General features: G+C 32.4%; 2 protein-coding genes across 2 annotated transcripts; both read left to right on the forward strand.

The window, feature by feature from the left end:
- Positions 1-216: 216 nt before the first annotated feature.
- LOC111709080 (aspartyl/asparaginyl beta-hydroxylase) lies at positions 217-4,261 on the forward strand. Its single transcript, XM_023482666.1, has 8 exons — positions 217-224; positions 789-906; positions 1,083-1,184; positions 1,707-1,799; positions 1,883-1,977; positions 2,053-2,103; positions 2,613-2,748; positions 3,737-4,261. Exons 3-8 carry the CDS (start codon positions 1,123-1,125, stop codon positions 3,864-3,866), a joined length of 567 nt encoding a protein of 188 aa, XP_023338434.1. The 5' UTR covers positions 217-224; positions 789-906; positions 1,083-1,122; the 3' UTR covers positions 3,867-4,261.
- Positions 4,262-4,839: 578 nt separating this feature from the next.
- Positions 4,840-22,170, forward strand: LOC111709074 (uncharacterized). Its single transcript, XM_023482662.1, has 20 exons — positions 4,840-5,188; positions 5,288-5,383; positions 7,086-7,964; positions 8,836-8,889; positions 8,952-9,168; positions 10,095-10,188; positions 11,069-11,639; positions 12,165-12,570; positions 15,727-15,893; positions 15,950-16,048; positions 16,257-16,317; positions 16,503-16,553; positions 16,709-16,873; positions 17,916-18,022; positions 18,247-18,345; positions 18,420-18,602; positions 19,247-19,348; positions 19,639-19,741; positions 20,062-20,133; positions 21,141-22,170. The coding sequence occupies exons 1-20, from the start codon at positions 5,124-5,126 to the stop codon at positions 21,249-21,251; spliced, it is 3,702 nt and encodes a 1,233-aa protein (XP_023338430.1). The 5' UTR covers positions 4,840-5,123; the 3' UTR covers positions 21,252-22,170.
- Positions 22,171-24,279: the final 2,109 nt, after the last annotated feature.

Raw genomic sequence — 24,279 nt, forward strand, 5'->3', positions numbered from 1 at the left:
GGTCGTCTTCGGAAATTTTCTTTTCATGTAATTATCTTTATTCAAGGTGTGAATACTTTAAAACAAGTCTGTAAAATGATTCTTGTTTCGACTATTACTTAATATATTAAAAAACTGCCAAGGTTATACATAGACAATAGTTTCTAGTTGAGGAGTAGAGTCAGGTTGGTTTCCATGGATCGGAGAAGATCGGATATATAAACCTAGTTGAGGAGTAGAGTCAGGTTAGTAACGGAAAGGAGAAGATCGGATATATAAACCTAGTTGAGGAATAGAGTCAGGTTAGTTACCATGGATCGGAGAAGATCGGATATATAACCCTAGTTGAGGAGTAGAGTCAGGTTAGGTACCATGGATCGGAGAAGATCGGATATTTAAACCTGGTTGAGGAGTAGAGTAAGGATAGTTACCATGGATCAAACAAAATGAGAAATATAAAAATAATTGAGAAAGCGATAACAAATCCTTCAATAGACTCTTCAATTGATATAATCCAAATAGTTTATTTTTAATTGATAAAACCTTGAAGTTGTTTATTTTACAAACTGGATTTGGAACGGATTTTAATATGTCCTACAATTTTGAAGATAGAATAAATAAGGCAGATCAGATCATTTAAAAAAAAAAGACTGAGTAAATTCCATAAAGTTGCCTCTAAGGTCTCATCTTTTGCATGTAATGGTGTAACTCTGTAGTACAGGGTTTCCCAATAAACATGGGAATTTGGTTACGAATTCTACATCGTCTTTGATCATTAATGAATATGACGCTGATCAAAGAAAATTTAGGAATATATCTATCCCGGTATCAGCGACCAATCAACGCTATCCAGGGTTTGACCGCTAAACCAGTTTGGAAGACGAAGGATCTCAACGCAAGTGTCAGGAAAGCTCTGGCAACTATTAGGTAAATATTTGTTAAACAAATTATCTTGTTTCCCAAACATTAATAAAAAAACTGTCCATATATGTCAGAAATGAAATAAGCAAATTTTTCTAATTTTAATTCTTAAAATTTGGAGAGAAAAGTGTAAATAATTTACGTGATAATAATGATATTTGCTTCATTTTTATATTTTTAAGAGAAAACTGGAAATTGATACGTGATGAAGCTTTAGATCTGATGAAGATAAATCGAAGAATTTGGGCAGTGGATCCAGGTTGGCAGGGAATGAAAGGATCAAGGTTTGTGTTGTGTATGGATCCAGATTGGCAGGGAATGAAAGGATCAAGGTTAGTGTTGTATATGGATCAAGATTGGCAAGGAATGAAAGGATCAAGGTTAGTGTTGTATATGGATCCAGGTTGGCAGGGAATGAAAGGATCAAGGTTAGTGTTGTATATGGATCCAGGTTGGCAGGGAATTAAAGGTTTAAGGTTAGTGGAGTAGGTATTAATAAATTAAACTTTATATGGTTGCACGGGTGGGTGGAGTTGGTATTAATAAATTAAACTTTATATGGTTGCAGGGGTGGGTGGAGTTGGTATTGATAAATTAAACTTTATATGGTTACAGGGGTGGGTGGAGTGGGTATTACTAAATTAAACTATATATAGTTGCAGGTGTGGGTGGAGTGGGTTGTTATTAAATTTAACTATATGGTTACAGGGGTGCGTGGAGTGAGGTTGCTATTAAATTAAACTATATATGGTTGCAGGGGTGCGTGGAGTGAGGTTGCTATTAAATTAAACTATATATGGTTGCAGGGGTGCGTGGAGTGAGGTTGCTATTAAAGGAGTTGCTCTTGCAACATCTCAGGAACAAACCAGACTTTGTCAACATGCTCTTTTAAGCTGCAGGTTATTGTTGTACTTAAACCTCGAGTTTTCTCTTTTATCTGATGAATGTATTAATTATAATTACTAAATTATCCATTGTACAGGTTAATTCAAAAGTTCTCCGAGGCCCGAGGTTGTCCTAAATGTAAAGCAAGTTTCTCCTTGGTAAAACCTGGAACAGTTATACCCGCGCACGCAGGTCAGCTTTATTCAAATATTACATTTTTTCTTGAGTTTTTAATTTTTATGATTTTGAATATTTTGATATTTCCAGGACCCACTAATTCAAGACTAAGAGCACATCTAGGACTTATTATTCCAAAAGGTAGATATTGTATTCTTATCTTTAATCATTTAAAGATCTTTTATCCTTAGCATGTTATTAAAGTTATTTATAAACCTGGATGACAGACTTTTCCTTATAAATCTGCAGAAACGGTTGTTTTCGTTAAACACTTTGTTTGCAAGCTGTTAAGAATTATAAATAATTACTTTCTAGAAGTGAGAGAATTTTAATATTCCTTTTTGAATTTTTGAACACCTTGTTTCAATAAGAATGATCCAGATTTTCCTAGAATAAGTATTGGGTCATACGTGTTGAGTTACGGCTTTTTTACGCATGCAGCATTTTCCATTTAACAGATATACATGTACACTGATGTACTCATGTATACATGTACACTAATGTACTGTATACATGTCCTCGACGATCAGTCTAAGATTTAAAAAGTACTGTTGTGTATCGGAGATGTCCCTCTTTTAATAGAAGTTCACTTGTCATTACGCTTACAGTCCCTTTAACCCTATATACTATTCAGTTTATATACTGTACAGGGGACCTGTACATGAAGATTGGAAACCAGACGGTTGGATGGAAACCAGGACAATGGACGATAATAGATGATAGTTTCCAACACGAAGTTGTCAATGATTCCAAGGGAGATAGATTGATTCTCATTGTAGATTTCAGGTAGAAGTGTTTATTATGTTTACATCATGTAGATTTCAGGTAGAATGTTTATTATGTTTACATCATGTAGATTTCAGGTAGAATGTTTATTATGTTTATATCATGTAGATTTCAGGTATAAGTGTTTATTATGTTTACATCATTTAGATTTCAGGTAGAAGTGTTTATTATGTTGACATCATTTAGATTTCAGGTAGAAGTGTTTATTATGTTTACATCATGTAGATTTCAGGTAGAATGTTTATTATGTTTACATCATGTAGATTTCAGGTAGAATGTTTATTATGTTTATATCATGTAGATTTCAGGTATAAGTGTTTATTATGTTTACATCATGCAGATTTCAGGTAGAAGTTTTTATTTTGTTTACATCATTTAGATTTCAGGTAGAAGTGTTTATTATGTTGACATCATTTAGATTTCAGGTGGAAGTGTTTATTATGTTTACATCATGTAGAGTGTTTATTTTGTTTACATCATGTAGATTTCAGGTATAAGTGTTTATTATGTTTACATCATTTAGATTTCAGGTAGAAGTGTTTATTATGTTGACATCATTTAGATTTCAGGTAGAAGTGTTTATTATGTTTACATCATGTAGAGTGTTTATTTTGTTTACATCATGTAGATTTCAGGTAGAAGTGTTTATTTTGTTTACATCATGTAGATTTCAGGTAGAAGTGTTTATTTTGTTTACATCATGTAGATTTCAGGTAGAAGTGTTTATTATGTTTGTTTTTAACATTTTTTACGATTTGGGCAAAATGAAAAAAATAGAACTTTTAAATATAATTCTTATGATAAATATCATTCTTATGGCGCAGTCTTGAAGTCGCAAACTTACTCGAAAGCAGAATAATTATAAATTTATTTTTTTATTCCAAATTACACGGAGAAAGAGTTCCAACTCGTGATTTGGCCTGACTCTGAGTGTCAGGTTAAAACACGTTTTGGAATTTGCGTTCCCTGCATTAATACAAATATTTAGGCATCCCGAGGTGGGAGAGGATTCAGAGAATGAGTTTAGTTTCTCCAAGGAGAAGATGAAGAGTTCAGGACTTGAAAGAGAAGATGTTATTTCTTCAGGATTTCTTCCTCCAGAGAATAACTTGGAATAAGTTAATGACACGCTACGACATTTTTGTTCTTTTAACATTATGCTCTCTGAAAATTTGCTCTATATATCTCAAAGACCTTAGCATTTGCTCCATAAAGGCAGTGCCAACCATTTTCTCTATGAAATATTTAAAAGCACTGTTGCTAGGATGGGCTATAAGTTCTATGTTTAGCCATAGACAAAATAACTGTAGAGCAATTGAACCATAGAGAAAATAACTATAGAGCAATTGACCAGTAGAGAAATTCGGTAGAGCAATTGACCCATAGAGAAAATAAATATAGAGCAATTTTCCCAAAGAGAAAAGGGTAGAGTAATTAAGCAGATGTCGTGGTACCTTTAATGAATGTTTTTTTTTGTTTTATTGGAAATAAATAGTAATTAGTATGGAAAAAATCATTTGATTAAATGTATATAAATGCAGTAAAATTAAATAAAAGTTTATATTAGTAGTCTACCTATTTATGTGTACACCCTGTATATAAGTAGTTTACCTGTTTATGTGTACACCCTGTATACATGTTAACAGTTTACCTGTTTATGTGTACACCTCGTATGCATGTTAACAGTTTACCTGTTTATTTGTACACCCTATATACATGTAAACAGTTTACCTATTTATGTGTACACCCTGTTTACATGTTTACAGTTTACCTGTTTATGTGTACACCCTGTATATAAGTAGTTTACCTGTTTATGTGTACATCCTGTATATAAGTAGTTTACCTGTTTATGTGTACACCCTGTATATAAGTAGTTTACCTGTTTACGTGTACACCCTGTATACATGTTTACAGTTTACATTGCTTCCTGAAGTAAAGTCAGCAGGAACAGTTCTCTATACAGTCTTCATTCATTATACACTCTTTTCATTCAACATTTCACGCAAATAGATAGATAGATATATATGTAGATAGATAGATAGATAGATAGATAGATAGATAGATAGATAGATAGATAGATTCATAAATATATAGATATAATCCATAGATAACTATGTAGTTTGTAAATAGATGAACAGATCGGTATTATCAAGTATAAAAAGACAGAAATATAAAACGTTATTTACATACAGATAGAAAGATAGCAAGTTAAATAGATAGAAAGATAGAAGTATACATGAAATATAGATAGATAGATATATAGATAGATAGATTAAAAGAAAGAAGCTGAGCTAAAGAGTGAGAACTAAGCTGACCTGACCGGAAGCTCAGTTACTCCTCGAGTTTTCAACTTAAACCTGGAAATATCAAGTTAAATGACACTACTGGAGAGAAGCAGTTCTGAACCCCCGGAGGATATAAACCTGAAAACAGGATTAAGGAAATAAATCAATCTTAATAAAACCGTAAATGCGGGAAAAATAATAAAATACGCATTTACAGTATTTTTAAAGTAAATAAAAGATTGAGGTTTTCTTAGATGTGGGTTTCCGATCAAAATTAATGGATTTTCTCTGGGTAGTCAGGAGAATCTTAGCGATACCTCAGATATATTCGGGGTTACGCTTACCTCTAGGAATCTTTAACTTTCAATTAAATTTAATCTTTTTGTAAACAAATCTATTATTATCTATTCATAGTTAAAGTGCCCGGCTTTGCTCCTGGAATTTTTTTAAATCGATTTTGAAAGAAAAAAATTTAATTTTGGAAAAAACTATTTAGAGTTTTGAAAAATAAATTCAATTTTGTTTAGCCTATGTTACCCCCAGCATGGTACTCAAGGGTTCCATAAAAAAATTTCAGCCCATTTGGTCCTGCCGTTTGGCTAGCTATAGCTAACATAAATACATAGAAATACAAATGAGAGAAGAGCTTTATTATACAAATCATCTAATCACTATATTATATACCTTTGATATTTGAAACTCAGATTATTTTATCAAACAAAATTCATATTTAAACAGAATTCATAGTTTAACAGAATTCTTAGTTTATCAGAATTCTTAGTTTAACAGAATTCATAGTTTAACAGAATTCTTAGTTTAACAGAATTCTTAGTTTAACAGAATTATTGATAATAAAACAGCTAGCTTACCTATCATTTTTTGTTTTAGCTATTTTAGTTCTCAGGTCTTTAGGAGTTTTATTTGTTTATGTTTCGGTAACTCACCAAAGTTACTGTTTTAATAGTTCATTGAAAATTTCAAAAGGTCGGCAATGAGTGGGGGCTTTAAATTATTTTACATTGGCTGCTTCAGGCTTGGGTGTTTGATTTTTAATTTAAAACTTTAGTATAACACATTACTTTAAATTGCAAATTTAAAAATGCTTTTAGCGAGTTTTTAACTAGACAGCATCAGATGTACTTTGTTTCGGCCAAAAAGATGGGCTTCCCTCTAGTTTTTACTTAGCTTTATAAGGGGTAAAAAATATAAAAGTTTTAACCCCACTTTGCTATAAAACCACCTAAAATAATTAAAATAAACCTTTAAAACACAACAGTTGATTCTATCCTAGATGAGTTTTATGAAGAAAGAGGCTATACGCCCCATAACGTGATCAATCTTAATAGTCTGGTTCAGCTATTGCATCCGCTTAATTGAAAAATGAGAAAAAAATCGGGGGGGGGGGCTCAATGGTGAAGTTTCTGACCCGGGTTGCCTGGCAGAATTATCCTAAGTTTAAAAATCAACTTCAAAAACTTCATAGTTTAACAGAATTCATAGTTTAACAGGATACAAAGTATAATTGAATTCATTCTTTAACAGAATTCATAGTTTAACAGAATTAAAAGTTTAACAGAATTTAGAGTTTAATAGAATTCATAGTTTAACAGAATTCATAGTTTAACAGAATTCAAAGTATAATTGAATTCATAGTTTAACAGAATTTATAGTTTAACAGGATACAAAGTTTAATAGAATTCATAGTTTAACAGAATTCATAGTTTAACAGGATACAAAGTTTAATAGAATCCATAGATTAATAGAATTCATAGTTTAACAGAATTCATAGTTTAATAGAATTCATAGTTCAACAGAATTAATAGTTCAACAGAATTCATAGTTTAACAGAATTCAGAGTTTAATAGAATTAATAGTTTAACAGATTTCATAGTTTAACATTTAAAAGCTCTACGAATTCGGCTTGCAAAGATATAGAGATATAGGGATGAAAAAACTCATAGTTTGATCCAAAAACTTTATTCCTTTTACAATTTGTTTTAAAATAGAAATGAGTCAAATCAAAATTCAAATATTTTTTCTCATGGTTTAAAGATTCGGCTCCGGATCCATATCCTCCGCTTCTAGCTCTGAGAGGAGGAGAAGTCTCCGGGGAACAACTCCTGTGAAGATTACAGGGGTTCAGTTTGTCAGATCTCCGTCCCCGACAAATGATCCCTTTGCTACACCCTTCGGACCAGTTCAGAGTAGAAGAGCTCCTCAGGGTAGGTTCGGAGCTAAACGGTCCTTCCCATCCACGCAAACATCATTGGAGTCAAAAAGTCAATCTATTAGTAACCTTTCATATAGTTCTTCTATATTTGATGCCTCTCCAACCATTTCTACAGTTAGAACTAACGATCATGAAAGGAGTTCGTCGGAAAAAATTTTCTCCAATAGGAAGGAAGAACACATAACTCAGCATGACATTCAGTACAATGATATACAAACAACAGAACCATACAGTACACAGTTTATTACTACGGAGAGTAAAGAAACATTTGAAGAGAGTTCTAAAATATCGGAGGAAAATACTAAAACCCAGATAGTTGAGTCAGAGAAGAAGAATTTCTTGTTGAAAGAAACATATATTGACAGCTCAGTGAGCCAGACTCCTGTAAAGCTTCAGCGTCCAAGCCATTTCAGACAAACTTCGCTATCTGGAGCAGAGAATTTCTCCAGTAGTCTGGTAAACCTGATCTCCCAACATAGAGACCAGGATACCTTGAGCAATACGTCCCAGGAATATAAATCTACCTCATACTCAACCCAACACAATGAGTCAAGTCGTTCACAAGGATTATCATCAAACCTGGAGGAACATCCACCTGATCCGTCCTTTCCATACAGCTGCAACACCAGCTCTAGTAGTTTAGGACCTGGATCAGGACTCTGTAGAAATATTTCCTCAGATAAACTAGAAAATGCAATCAGGGAAGAATAAATTAAATTTGATGCATTTTTCTATAATTCCTAAACATAAATTTTAAGTTGTTTCTTTTTATCAGCTTTGTAATCCTAATTCCTGATCCCTCGATTCTGTTCTAGTTTTCTTCTTTCTGTTTTCATTTCTTTATTTTCATGTTCGCAACTTCTCTTGTTTCCATATTCCTTATTCCTCCTCTAGTTTCCTAATTCCTGCTCTAGTTTCTTAATTCCTGCTCTAGTTTCTTAATTTATGCTCTAGTTTCCTAATTCGTGCTCTAGTTTCTTAATTCCTGCTCTAGTTTCCTAATTCCTGCTCTAGTTTCATAATTCATGCTCTAGTTTCTTAATTCATGCTCTAGTTTCCTAATTCCTGCTCTAGTTTCCTTACTCCTGCTCTAGTTTCTTAATTTATGCTCTAGTTTCCTTATTCATGCTCTAGTTTCCTTATTCCTGCTCTAGTTTCCTTATTCCTGCTCTAGTTTACTTATTCCTGCTCTAGTTTCCTAACTCTTGCTATAGTTTCCTAATTCATGCTATAGTTTCCTAATTCTTGCTATAGTTTCCTTATTCCTGCTATAGTTTCCTAATTGTTGCTTTAATTTCCTAATTACTGCTGTAATTTGTTTATTACTGCTCTAGTTTCCTTATTTCTGATCTAGTTTTTTTTTCTGCTCTAGTGACTATATTCCTCCTTAAGTTTCCGCCCTTATTTTTGATTTTGCTTCCTTGTTATTGATCTTGTTTCCTGATTATAACTTTATTAATTCCTTGTTAATGCCCTGGATTTATAAAATATATTCCTTTTCCTCAGTTTTCTCTAATTTTTCTAAGGTAAAGTCCAGATATTACTAAATACATAAAAATGATTCTATTCTAGTAACATGGCAGACAAGCTTGAATCTTTTAAAAATGAAGTTACACAGAATGTGAGGTAAATTATTCCATTAAATAATATTTTGATTAATGTTCTTAATACATATTGTTTTATGTCAGGATGGAGAATATAGACCAAGCTCTGAGCAACATGAAGAAAACTCTCAGATCTCTAAGAACCGAACCTGTCTCCTCTGGTTCTAACCTAGATGATGTGATCTCTAACATGAAGGATACTCTGACTAGTATCAGATCTGAGGTTAATCATAAAACCTTGAGAGAGCTAAACCGTGAGATGACTCCTTTTGACCTACCAGCATTGAGCCCAGTTCCACAGGTTAATTTTGTGTATAATTTAATGTCCTTTCTATGAAATATCTATGATTTTGTTATCTATGAAATGTCCCAAAGCCTTTTAACAGTAACAATTTAAAATTTAGGATTATGATGTTTCTATTGGTGCATTTCTAAATAAGAATTTTAAATTCATGAACACTTGATCAGGTTCCCTAGTATACATACTTAGGACCAGATTAAATGAACATTGAGAAGTAGTTGAACCACGTACCCCCGTTCAACCAGTTCTTTTGTGCGCTGGGTCCAGCGGAAGATAAGTGGTTCAACTTAATCTACATGGTTCAACTATTTCTTTTATTCGGTAAATCTGGTTCCAGGTTCCTAATTCTGTGCTATTCTTGATCAGGTTCTTTAGATCGGGTTCCTTTTTTTAATTATTGTATTTCACAACATTATATAAACAAATAGTAACTAGGCTTTTTGGGCGCTTCACGCCCATCGTTCAATTATGAACATGTTATTTTTGCACACATTGTAAAAAAAATGTCGCAAATTTTCAAAATTTGAATTTTGTGAGAGGCAAATTTTTGAAAATTCGATCATCCTAGATATTCCCGACGCCAGGTCCCACAAACATTTTTGACCCGATCAGTTCAGTCGTTTTAACGTTTATTGGACACAAACACCCTGATAGACAAACAGATAGACAAGCAAAGTATATAAATAGATGTTGTATATTATATTAGTAATAATTCAAAGAACACAATTATTAGAATTGATATTAAAAGTAATGATGTTAAATATACAAACATTCTCAAATAATTTTTTTATTTTATCAAAAAATCAGTAAAAAAAGAAAGAAAAAATGTCTATAAGGAATTATATAAAACAAGTCATCTCTCAACTAATCAACCCACTTTAGTTTCTATGTCCAATCTCTATCTTTGATAATTTTCTCTTTTTTAGATTCTTGAAGCTAGGAGGGCAAAAAGATTTAATGTAGATGAAGAAATGAGGAAGGATTTGGTTACAGTAGAACGGATAAAACCTGGATTCTCAGGAAACTAGATCAATTTTATTTTGCAAGTATATACGGAGTACAAAGATGTTGAGAAATCATAATTTCTTTTAGATATTGTAACTATTTGTCAGTTTAAATTATCCATTTTTGTGTAGACCACTTGAAAGGGAGTATTCGCGTAAAATTAAAGTGGGTATAGGCTTACGTCAAAAAATATTCGATGGTGATTGGTACTAATCTTACTTCTATATCTTGCGTCTATAAGGAGACAATTATTAAAAACGACTCATACTAAAGAATTAACGTAGCGTCCATAAAGAAAGTTGCAATATTCATCTTGGATCGTAAAAAATCTATTTATTTCCAAACAAATCATTGATTTTTTTCGACGCATTCGTATATAGTTTTTTGTCGCTAGGTCTTGTTGGAGTCTCTTCCACGTGGAACTCCAGAAGCATCAAGAGCAGAGACACCTAGCGGACATAATCGTCATAAAGTATATGAAACACGTAAAAAATATTATGAAATATAAACTATATACGAATGCGTCGAAAAAAATCAATGATTATAGGTTGTAATATCTGAATGATTTGTTTGGAATTAAATTGATTTTTTACGATCCAAGTTGAATATTGCAACTTTCTGACTTTGTATGGAGGCTACGTTCTTCGGTCTGAGTAGTTTTTAACAATTTTCTCCTTACAGACCCAACAGATAAAAGTAAGCTTAGCAGCAATCACCATCAAATATTTTATGACATAAGCCTATACCCCCCTTTCATTTTTCGCAAACACTCCCTTTAAGATCAGTTTACAAGAGAAAAATTGGGGTTACAGCTTCAAACAAGTTTACTTTGAATTTCTCCTCTAATCTATATACATATATAATGACCTATTTATAAACTGATCTAAGTTTACAGGAAGTGAAAGACTAGACGGAAATATAAAATCTGACTCAAAGAAGTTTGAGGAAAGCCGATCCTGTAAATATCCTGAGCTTGACCCAGAACCTAACTCCGACTCTGAGGACAGCCCAAGGGAGTACAGTGTAGAGGCCAGGATATTTATAAAACATCAAGGACAGGATGAAGATATACTCATAGTTTCCAATGCTCCCATCATTAGCTCTGATACCCCCATGGATACACAGGAAGAGGCCGAGATGAATCCGAGGATAACTAACGTAGAGGAACCAGGTTTGAAGTATATATCCTCTGTATCTGCCTCAACCTCGCTTATGGCAGACATGTTTATATCATCCAGACATAAGACTCTAATAAATCAGTGCTTAGCAGAACTGGAACAAAATGTTAATCTAACTTCAACTTACTCAGAAATATCAGAAACCAACCTTGAAAAAATGTCCGAAACCAACCTGGAGCAAAGAAAAGAGCAAGGACTAAAATCAAACCTTGAACAAGGGTTAGAAACCAACCTGGAACAGAAACTCGACTCGTCAGACTATGAACTTCAGTACATTAATAAAACCAGGTATTTACACCAATTTTTTGCCATCAATTTTAACAAACCACCTCCACCCTAGAATTATTTCCCCCTCTTCAAGGTGTTAATTTATGTATGGGTTGATTTCAATTTTGTTCACTAATTTTTAGCATTGAGCTTTAAAAATATTCAGCTTTAAATGCGTCAGATTCTGATTCAACAATATTTAATTTTCAAGAATCCTTTTTAAAAAATATTTTCTGATCATCAAGAATAAATTGCAATAGCTTTTCATTTCCTTACTATGCTTATCGAAAACTGTGTTTATGATGTGATTTCAGACAATATAATTGCTAGAAACTCAGCTACTACAATAATATATAACCATTTAAAATTTTTTAATGCATTTTAGCAAATCATCCATGCAATCTTCTATGCAAATATATTTATCCATCTTTACAAATATACAAAAATGAATTCAGTTCAGACCTTGTATCTGTATTTATCATGTTTCTAGCAGTTTTATCTGAAACAACTTAGTCTTTATAAAACTCCTTAAACAATTTTATGTAGAGGAGTACAGATAAAAAGAGAGGAGATTACTAGCAAAGAACACCAGATACAAACATCTATACTAGAACACAGAGCAGAGGAATCATCTACTCTGCTTCTGGACGGAGTTGAGGAGACTGAAACCTGGTCAGAAAACCAAACGTTAGATGATACTGATTATGAAACTGACACTGTGAAAGAGAACCTGGTTAAATTAGACTCGGAGAACATATTCTCCTCTCAACCTGAAAACTCTAATAAAGCCTTAATATTTATGACAGAGTTTTCCTCCGACAATGATTCCTACTCAACCTACTACAACCTGGAGAAATCTGGAGTTGAGAGGATCACAAGGTTGGATGAGAAGAGATCAAGAAACCGAACCATTGATCTTCATGATCTTCCAAGTCTATTCTGGGCCGGCACGGTAATTATAAATTGTGTAGATCAAAAGTCCACTATGTACACTGTACATTAATGTGTTCACAAATGATTACTAATTTTAAAAATGGCGCGCGCGATGAGCGCGGTAACTTTTCCCATTGCACTGTGAGTAATTTCTGAAAATTTTAGGTCAACACATCTTAAATCCTATAGGAGATATTCGCCACCAAAGAGCTGAAGAAAGTAAAAAAAAAAATCATGAAATTATGATGTTAGACATCAATTTCTTCTTTTTCAATCAGAGAACTCCGATCCGTTGAAATTTTTAAAAATTTAATAAAAAAGAATGAGTTAGGTCCAAAAAACCGTCAAAAATGCTCGTTTTTTAGAAAAGTACATTTTTGCGGTTTTTTAAAATTTTAAAATTAAAAAAAAATGTTTGAACGGATTTCAACTTTTTGGACAATTAAGAAGAAAATGATATGTTACATGATAAATTCAAGAAAAAAATATGTTGTAGCTATGTAGGTGTTTTTTAAATATTTAGAGTTTAGAGATATTGAGATACATAGTTAGATTATTACTCACAGTACATATTGTAATAGGAAAAGCTACTGCGCGCATCTATTTTTAAAAGTTGGACACCTCCGTGTACACTGTACATGCATACATAGTACATACAACCGTGGACACTTCCGTGTACATGCATACTTTGTACATACAACCGTGGACACCTCCGTGTACACTGTACATGTATACATACAACTGAAAACCAGGATCGGAATCGGAAGATAATTAAATGTATTTGATGTGCTTACAAATTAACTTATTAAATTACTTATTAAGGGAAATTGGTATGTTTACAGCACATTTGCTGTGTCTCATGTTTATTGCATTAAAGTCATAACTTCATTTTAAAAGTTGTCTTTTTATTTCAAAATGTATAACTCTCACTGTAATGTACACACATTTCTAAATATACGTAGGTAATCATGTATCATTAAAAGTGCATTGTGTATAGTGCAGATATTTATATGTAGATATGTTCAGATAAAGGACTACCTTTTAAAGTGCATATAGAATGAGTTAGGTCCAAAAAACCGTCAAAAATGCTCGTTTTCTAAAAACGTACATATTTTTGCGGTTTTTTGGAATAAAAAAAACGGATTTCAACTTTCTGGACATTTACGATGAAAATGATAGGTGACATGAAAAATTCAAGAAGAAAATATCTATATAGGTCTTTTTCAAACTTTAGAGTTTAGAGATATTGAGATACATAGTTAGATTATTACTCACAGTACATATTGTAATGGGAAAACTTTAGAGTTTAGAGATATTGAGATACATAGTTAGATTATTACTCACAGTACATATTGTAATGGGAAAACTTTAGAGTTTAGAGATATTGAGATACATAGTTAGATTATTACTCACAGTACATATTGTAATGGGAAAACTTTAGAGTTTAGAGATATTGAGATACATAGTTAGATTATTACTCACAGTACATATTGTAATGGGAAAAGCTACCGCGCTCAACTATTTTCAAAAGTTGGTCTTCCGTGGACACCTCCGTGTACACTGTACATGCATACATAGTACATACAACCGTGTACACTGTACATGTATACATACAACTGAAAACCAGGATCGGAATCGGAAGATAATTAAATATATTTGATGTGCTTACAAATTAACTTATTAAATTACTTATTAAGGGAAATGGGTCTGTTTACAGCACATTTGCTGTGTCTCATGTTCATTGCATTAAAGTCATCACTTCATTTTAAAAGTTGTCTTTATATTTCAAAGTGTATAACTCTCACTGTAATGTATACACATTTCTAAATATACGTAAGTAATCATTTATCATTAAAAGTGCATTTTGTAAAGTAAAGATATTTAAATGTAGATATGTTCAGGTAAAGCACTACCTTTTAAAGTGCATAAATGTAGATATGTTCAGGTAAAGGACTATCCTGTATGGTATATAAATGTAGATATGTTCAGGTAAAGCACTACCTTTTAAAGTGCATAAATGTAGATATGTTCAGGTAAAAGACTATCCTGTATGATATATAAATGTAGATATGTTCAGGTAAAGGACTATCCTGTATGATATATAAATGTAGATATGTTCAGGTAAAGGACTATCCTGTATGGTATATAAATGTAGATATATTCAGGTAAAGGACTATCCTGTATGATATATAAATGTAGATATGTTCAGGTAAAGGACTATCATGTATTTTGTATATAAATGTAGATATGCTCTAGTAAAGGACTACCCTGTATAGTGTATATAAATGTAGATATGCTCTAGTAAAGGACTACCCTGTATAGTGTATATAAATGTAGATATGTTCAGGTAAAGGACTGCCATGCATTGTGTATATAAATGTAGATATGTTTAGGTAAAGGACTACTATGTATACTGTATATAAATGTAGATATGTTCAGGTAAAGGACTACCCTGTATAGTGTATATAAATGTAGATATGTTCTAGTAAAGGACTACTATGTATACTGTATATAAATGTAGATATGTTCAGGTAAAGGAATACCATCTATACTTATATAAATGTAGATATGCTCTAGTAAAGGACTACCCTGTATAGTGTATATAAATGTAGATATTTTCAGGTAAAGGACCACCCTGTATAGTGTATATAAATGTAGATATGCTCTAGTAAAGGACTACCCTGTATAGTGTATATAAATGTAGATATGTTCAGGTAAAGGACAACCATGTATAGTGTATATAAATGTAGATATGTTCAGGTAAAGGACTATCCTGTATACTGTATATATATGTAGATATGTTCAGGTAAAGAATTACCCTGTATTTTGTATATATATGTAGATATGTCCAGGTAAAGGACTATCCTGTATACTGTATATAAATGTAGATATGTTCAGGTAAAGAATTACCCTGTATTTTGTATATATATATTTAGATATGTTCAGGTAAAGGACTACCATGTGTAGTGTATATAAATGTAGATATGCTCTAGTAAAGGACTACCATGTGCACTGTATATAAATGTAGATATGTTCAGGTAAATGACTACCATCTATACTTATATAAATGTAGATATGTTCAGATAAAGGACTATCCTGTATACTGTATATAAATGTAGATATGTTCAGGTAAAGGACTACCATGTATACTGTATATAAATGTAGATATGTTCAGGTAAAGGACTACCATGAACGTCAGTATGCAATAACGCAAACAAGCGGAGAACAGACTGATCAGCAGCTTGATATTGGAAAGGAAGATAGGGTTGCATGTTCCACAGAGGTGGAGCATGATGGCCGGGTCGAACTAGCCAAGGATGGACTAGGTCTCATCTTAAAAAGGTAAAAAAGAATCTGATTGTACCTTTTTAAAAAGTTAATTCTAAATATTTATTTAGACTGCAGAACATTGAACTGAAGCTTGACGAGTTAAAAACTATTGAAACCTCAATACTTGCGCATGATACAAGACGACATTCCCTTCCTGGAAGATTTAGGAATCATATTTACTTCTCTACTAAATTCATTAATTTCAAAAACAAGATTTTATGTTAAATTTAAACATTATCTTACATTCAAAAAGAATGTAACCATTATATATGCATCGTTTTCAGGACAAGATATCTAGAATTAATATACTATATATCAGTTTATCAAGTTATTGGAATCTAAGACGAATTTTAGTATTATGACTATTCTGTGCAGTACTATTCCAGATGATACATTGAACCTGACACACCTGAATTCATTCCGACCAGAAAATCAGGTAAACACAAAATTCAAAACAAAAATCTACAGAGAAAAAACTTTCAGTATATTTTCGTAAAATTTTCCTACCACAAACATGGGATTCATTGTAACAATAAAATATAACTTTAAAAACTTTAAAAAGTATACTTCATAGAAAACAATTTATTTTAAAATTTATTAACCAAAAAAATTACTTTTAAGGATGATTACTGCCTGACAAGAACCCCTACAGGAGAAGATCTCCAAGACAAGGTAAGAATTAACATTTTTTCTTCTCTAGAGTCCAAAACTAAAGAAAGAAAACTTACAACTTAAAAGTTAAGTTTAAGCCTAAATTAAACTTTGAGCTGTAGCTTAAATCTTACAAATCACCAAAATCGACGAGTTAAATATTTTAACTGTTGAAGGATGAACTGGAGGTAAAGAAGGAAGAAGAAGAATGTATGCCTCCAGGTGGTTCCAAGGAGAGAGGGGAACATAAGGAAGAGAAACATCATGAAGTTTCTGGAGATGTTGACGACAGTTCAACCTGTTCAACCCCGACATTCATTGATACGTACTCTAAACCTCAGGTATGGACTAGACCTCAGATTGTGTGTACTTTGAACCTCTATTCTAAACCTTAGCAGATATTTACTAGAACTCAAATTGTGTCTTCTTGAAACCTCTATACTAAACCTTAGGTTAGGTATTTACTAGTCCTCAGATTGTGTATTCTTTAAACCTTTATCCTAAACCTTAGGTTAGGTATTTACTAGACTTTGGATTGTGTATTCTTTAAACCTCTATATTAAACCTCAGGTTAGGTATTTATTAGACCTCAGATATTGTATTCTTTAAATCTCTATTCTAAACCTTAGCTCTGGTATTTATTAGACCTCAGATATTGTATTCTTTAAATCTCTATTCTAAACCTTAGCTCTGGTATTTATTAGACCTCAGATTGTGTATTTTTTAAACTTTTATTGTAAATCTTCGGTTAGGTATTTACAGTGATAACCAGAAAACTTTGAAATAGAAAGACGACTTTGATGGTGTTACATAGCAAATAGTTTTACTAGACAGTTATTAAACCACTAATTAAGTGAAATGAGTCTGTTTAAACTGTACAATTGCTGCGTACCATGCTAATTGGACCATTTATAGTCATATCTTCAGTCTGAAAGTCGTCTTTACATTTCAGAGTTTTCTGGTTATCACTGTACTATAACTCAAATTGTGTATTCTTTGAATCTCTATTCTAAACATTAGGTTAGATATTTACTAGACTTTAGATTGTGTATATTTTAAACCTCTATTCTAAACATTGTTAGGCTTTAACTAACATGAGACATGAAAAATCACATAAAAAATCAATGAAATATTCTGGTCTTAGGAAACTATTATGTGAATTATCAAACTTATCAAAATTAAATGCTTTTATCCTCCTCGGATACTTGAGGAACACTGATGCATCTATTCTTGTTTACAAATACCGCCCAGAGATCTATTTTATTATTTAAACCTCAATTCAGAGCCGCATTTGAACTTTTCTTTAACCCTATAAAGGCTCCCCCCCCACCTCAGCCTGTTTAAAACCACACTTTAGTTTGGATTGAGAATATGAATGTTCAGGAGGTTGGATATGAGAGTGATGTTACAGTTTACCAAGATGATCATGAGTCTGATTTTGATATTGTAATTGATGAAAAATCAGATAACGACGATTCAAATTTAGCCAGGTATCATTGCTTTTTGCGTTACTTCTGAAAACTTCTGAAAACAAATTATGTTTTAGCAATTGATTAAAAAACTTTTCAATAAATAATATCCAAAAAGCAAAACTTGAAAAAGATGTATGCTATTAGCCTATATGTAATTTATTTTTGATTGAAACTTCGAATTTTAAAACGCCAGTCAAACCATTTGGTTTGGAGAGTTTGGGATTTTGGTATTTTGTTTCTAGATGGACGTACAAACCATTTGGTTTGGATATTAGTGAGCTCAGTGACTGTACAGAAAGCGAAGACGACGACCCTGAAGCAAGGAAAAAAAGAATTGAAAGGTAAGCATCAGTCTTTAACTAAAATTTTAAAGAGAAGTTTGAGTTAATTGTAGATTTTATTTGGTTTTTTTTAGTTTAGCAGCAGCAATGGTTGACAAGGATAAGTTGGTTTCTAAACCTGGATTCAAGAGAGGAGAACTCAACATGGAGATTGATACCTTGTCAGAGCGGAGTGAGGAGGAGGAGGAAGAGGCTTGGAGAAAGAGCAAACCTCAGAGATCAAGACGACCATCAGGAAGGAAGCGAAGTATGTCAAGGTATAAAGTTTGCATCATTAAGAAAGACTTACGCAAAAAAATAACTTTGCCGAAAAAGTACTTTATGGAGGAAAGCATCAAGATAATAAGACAACAAAGTGAATTAAGCATTTTGGTTATTCCAATTATGAATGTTTTATACATCCAACACAATGCAAACCAGACTCCATATTCAGGCCACGTCCATAGCTTGAACATAAATTACCGTTTCCGTTCCCAGCCCGGCAAGATTTATTGGATCAAGCTTATGACTGCATGTACATAAACCCTACTAAATACACTACAGTGAAACCCTTAATAAAGAATACATCGAAAGAATTCATCAAATGTCGTATTCTTCACTTTCTGATAATGGAATGTTGTAGATATTTAGTTTATTTAATTAAATGATTACATGGAACTCTTTAAAACTGTTCCCACATATTGATGGCAATTTATTTATTTTCGCAAATACTGAAGTTTACGTAATATTGTATAAAACTCATTGAAAAATTGTCAAAACGACATTTGATAAATTCTTCCGATGTATTCGTTATTTAGGGTTTCACTGTATGTAGTATGTACTGTCTAAAACGACCACCTAGCCAGCAGAACAAAAGTCGATATTGAAAGTTTTACACAATGTGTTTAACTAGTATATTAAGGGAGAGGAACGCGAAGATAAGATATTGCTGGAGATGTCATCATGCTGGTCATGAGAACTGGCAGTGTCAGGAGGATATTCAACCTGGAGGATGGTGTCCCAGGTAAACATATCTGCAGGCTGGTGTCCCAGGTAAATATATCTGGAGATTGGTGTCCCAGGTAAATATATCTGGAGGCAGGTGTCCCATAAGATTATATCCGGAGGCTGATGACCCAGATAAATATATGTCCCAGTTAAACATATCTGGAGGCTGGTGTCTTAGGAGGCGATAACGTTGTATATATTTTCAGTTATAAATATTCTGTATATATTATTTTAGTTATAAATATTATATAAATATTATAAAAAAGATGTTTATAAATAAAAAGTACACTAGGATTGTATATTTAGATGTCTTGAATCTACGCATTGGGAGGATAGCTGCTGGGTCGAGCAGGCTGGAGTACTTTGTCCTATATGTTCTATACCTGGACACCTACCATGCGTACATCAGGTACATAACCTACGATGTCCGCAAGGATGTATGTACTGTGGGTACCCACAAAACTATGGAATATGGGGAGACGGTTGTTAGATTCAAGTTACATGATTTGAAATAGTACAATGAACAGGATACACTGTACGCAGTACAGACTGTTCACATTTCAATTAAAAAGTTGATTTTAAGTTACTGGTAAAACTATTTTCTACAAAAAATGCACATTAGATTGCTTAGTTGTCGTCAACCTATTTCACAGTTTGTGGTTCTCACTGTATGATATCACATTTTAATATCCTAAAATACTATTTTGTAAACATTGATCTTTGATTTAGGCAGCAGATTTCAGACAGCGTAAACTTGTGATAGATACATTTGGTTGGCTGGCCTTTAGAGAGTGGTTCCAGGTTAGTGCTTAGTTGATCATTTCTCATCAAAATAATTCTCAAGCTTTCGTCGAGCGGAGTTTGAACGATTTTTCATCGTTCAATTCTCTTGTTATCATGAAAAACTCTTTAATTTACCCAAAAGAAGAAAATTGTTTCTATATTAAAAAGTTTCAATCTCGCGGTAAAGGTTAAGTAAAACCTTATTATAAAAAAATCGTTGTAAAATTCAGTTTTCGGACTTTTTCTCAGCTTTCCCCACTTCACAACCTAACCTGTTATAACCCCAAACGGTTAACATGTTTTAAAATCTGTATTACAACCAAAGAGAATAGAATATATATATTAGAGGGAAATTTACTAGAAAAAAGTGAAAAACGGCCATTTTGTTGTACTATTTCCATACTGCAGGTGTACTTCACATATTTATGCTGTATAACCTTTTGGGCCCTGGAATATCATTTTATAGAAAATCTAAAATTAATGTTAAAAGAAAACCAAATTATGAAATAGGCTGGTTTCATAATTGACTAATGATCATATCACATAGACTCTATGCCTTTCTTTTTACAAACGACGATTTTCCGTTATAACTATAAATCAAATGATGTTTTTTATTCACCTAATTCATTATAAAGTTTATTCAACAGCTTTAAAAAATTCGAAATTGAAATGAATAGTCTAGGGAACATACTTTATTAATGTACTCTACTGCATATCATTTGTGAACAGTTACATGGTTTGTACACTTTGAACTCCCTTTCAGGCTGAAAGAGACTGAAATATTTCATATCGAGAGATGCTTTAAATTCCCCTCTAATATATTTTCTATTCTCTATGATTACAACTCACCCTTGAATGAACTGAAATAATGATCAGCTAAGACGACATACATCAACGTTGTGAAACATTATTATTATTCCTTACATCTATTTTATTAAAAATTCTTAAATAACATAGAACTGCTATATTTATTTTTCATAAATATATTTCTTTACTATTTTTTCTTGAATTTTTATATATTTTAGGATTTAACTTTCCGAAGTTGGTGGAACTGTTCTGGGTATACAGGAGTACCCTTATACAAGATCATGCAGAGAAATCCAGGACAGGATCTAGACCTAGGGTTCGAGTCCTAGTGTCCTAGGGTCTAGTCCTAATATCCTAGGGTTCGAGTCCTAGTTAGTATCCTAATGTTCGAGTCCTAGTATCCTAGAGACGAGTCCTAGTATCCTAGGGTCGAGTCCTAGAATCCTAGGGTTCGAGTCCTAGTATCCTAGAGTTCGACTCCTAGTATCCTAGGGTTCGAGTCCTAGTATTCTAGATTCGAGTCTAGTATTCCTAGTGTTCGAGTCATATTGTATCCGAGGGTCAAGTCTTAGTATCTCAGGGTTTGAGTCCTAGTATCCTAGGTTAGAGTCCTATTATAATATGTTAGAGTCCTAAGTATCCTAGGGTTTGAATCCTAGTATCTTAGGTTAGAGTCCTAGTATCCTAGGTTAGAGTCCTAGTATCCTAGGTTAAAGTCCTAGTATCCTAGGGTTAGAGTTCTAGTATCCTAAGGTTTGAAAACACCTAAAAACCGCCATTTTTATTCTTTATAAGAAATCAAATTCTAATTATTTCAGCGGGGGGAGGGCGGATTGTTAAATTGCTCAATAATTACGCCGTGTAGATGTCAGCCATATAAAACTGTGCAATTCAAAAACAAATCTTATGAAAAACGCTGAATTTTAATTTTATATTTTAGATTAACTGTACAATAACCAGGTCAAATTTGTGAAAATTTCTGATCGTATTTTTTGTGATTTTGTTGTTGAACAAAATGTAAAGTTTTGCTGTTCATTAACGCTGTACAGCGTACGGTGTACAGTACGCGTATAGTGTACAGTTTACTGTAGTGCACGAGTGTAAGTGCAACATTGATAATATAGTATGAGGTTAATCTAACTGTATGTTGTTTAAACCTTCTCAATTATTCCAGTTCACAATGAAGAAAAATATCATGTTAGATCATGCTTTGTATAAATCATAGAAAATATATTTCGGAATTATCTAGATGTTGAATCAAAGTCGGAGAGATTAAGAATTTGTGTGTTAACATATGTAATTGTTAAAATATACTATGGATCTACGGAATAGGGTCGGATAGTATAGAATCTAACAATATATATCCTACAGATTCACCCACAAAGGACAAGACTTCAGAGACGACTGTACGGAATGTATACTATTATATTTATTTTAAATATACTTTTTCTGAAACCGTTACCTTGTTTCTTTCTTTGTCAAATCATTGAATAAACCATTAAAAAAACCTTAAGATCGTAATTCGTCATATTAAGAGTTTCAAGCCATCTTTACAGTCTCATCCTTTGTGGGTAATTCTGCAGTAGCATTGATAAAATGTCGTCGTTGTTATACCGGAGTCTTTTACAGAACTTTTTTGGTGTTAAATATAAATGAAATAGTTCAGATAGACAAACCGTATTTAAAACCGTATCTATAATAATAAAAGATAATTTTTCTGTTTTTAACTAACAAGGCATATTTAATATCACACTACTGCTTTGTCTTTAATTTGTCAGGTTTATCGGAACACACTGCAAGTTTGTTGAGAAAAAAAAATTTCATGACGATTTTTTCATTTTGAAACATAAATTGATTTAATTTCCTTCAAACACTTGAAGAATGAAAACTTACGAAACAATTTGTCTCAATTGGAAAAAGAATAAGCTGCACAAAGTACTTCACATTGTTCCAAGTTTCCACTTTAATTGTATTCGAATTTATCAAGGTTGGATTCAAGACAACTTCAAGAATATGCTAATCTAACTAAATTAATTCATTACACTTCAAAACGTACAAGTTAAAATGTTAAAAATGAAGATGATCAATAAACATTTTATACGAAATTTCCTCTTGAAATTCTTTCTTAAATATCTTATTGTTTCTAGCTCGATATAAGTACTTTGATGGGACTGTAGACTTAATTTCAAGTGACCCTACATGAAAAGATGTCAACGCCCGATTCATAACGGTACCCTTGAAGTTCTATCTGGTGAATTAGATATCGATGTTTATAATTTTTGAAAATTGATAATTTATTTTAAATTGTGGTTTTCTACAAAAGTGACTTGCGCATTTCTACAGCAGGAAAACTTATAGTAATAAAAAACGACAATATCTTCCACATTATAAATCAGATAAAGGTTTCAAGGGTACCATTTTTAATTGGTATTGCCATGCTTTGAAGTAGCGAAGACATTCTTACTGCTCTGTTGGAAGAGCATCGTACTTTTTCTAAAAATAATTATAGGAGTTCACCAGGAAATTTCTTTTTTTAATTCGCCCTTTAGAATATCATCTTCGTTGTCTGTACATTGAAATCAAAAGAAAGAAAATCGTTGAAAGGAACTGAGTCGTTGCCACAAACACAAAATTTCTATTCCCTATATCTTTTCAACCTTTGATATTTCCAGCTGTTGTTATTTGATCTATCAGAATTATTAGTATGACATACAGGGTGTCCCACGAAACATGACAATACCAAGACGACTTGAAAGTCGTCTTTGATATTTGAATTTATTTGTGACATTTAGTCTTCTATCTACTTTAACATGTATGATTCTTGAAACAATTATCACATGATTCTCCTAGCCCTGGCATTTCAAAAAAGTGGTCTGCGTTTTTTGTGCTTTCAATATTACCGGAGATATAAAACTCAGTAGAATTATTTCATCTTCACAAAAAATATGATTTTCTCATATTTGACAAGTAAAAAAAATCTTGAACCCTTTACGCATAGTATTGGAATAAAAAGAAAAAAGGTAAAATTGACGTGAAATTGATAAAAACAAAATCTTCTCGAATCTTTTATTGTTATCCAAACCAGGTATAAAACAATGAACAACATAATATTAATGAACGTAAATCATCAGAATCATACCGACATTTGGAATATTGATACAGAAAATTATTTTAATTTAACACAACAAACAAATGTAATATTCCAAACCAATGAGATGTTTATCAAAGATGTGATGTGACAGATTTGTCGGAAATTTAGAAGCACTTTCTGTGAACAATTCCGGGTCCGGACTCATCATACTCCTGCTTGGAGATCCACATCTGCTGGAAGGTGGAGAGGGAGGCCAGGATGGATCC

This window comes from Eurytemora carolleeae, unplaced genomic scaffold (assembly GCF_000591075.1).
Source record: "Eurytemora carolleeae unplaced genomic scaffold, Eaff_2.0 scaffold925, whole genome shotgun sequence".
Taxonomy (NCBI): Eukaryota; Metazoa; Arthropoda; class Copepoda; order Calanoida; family Temoridae; genus Eurytemora; species Eurytemora carolleeae.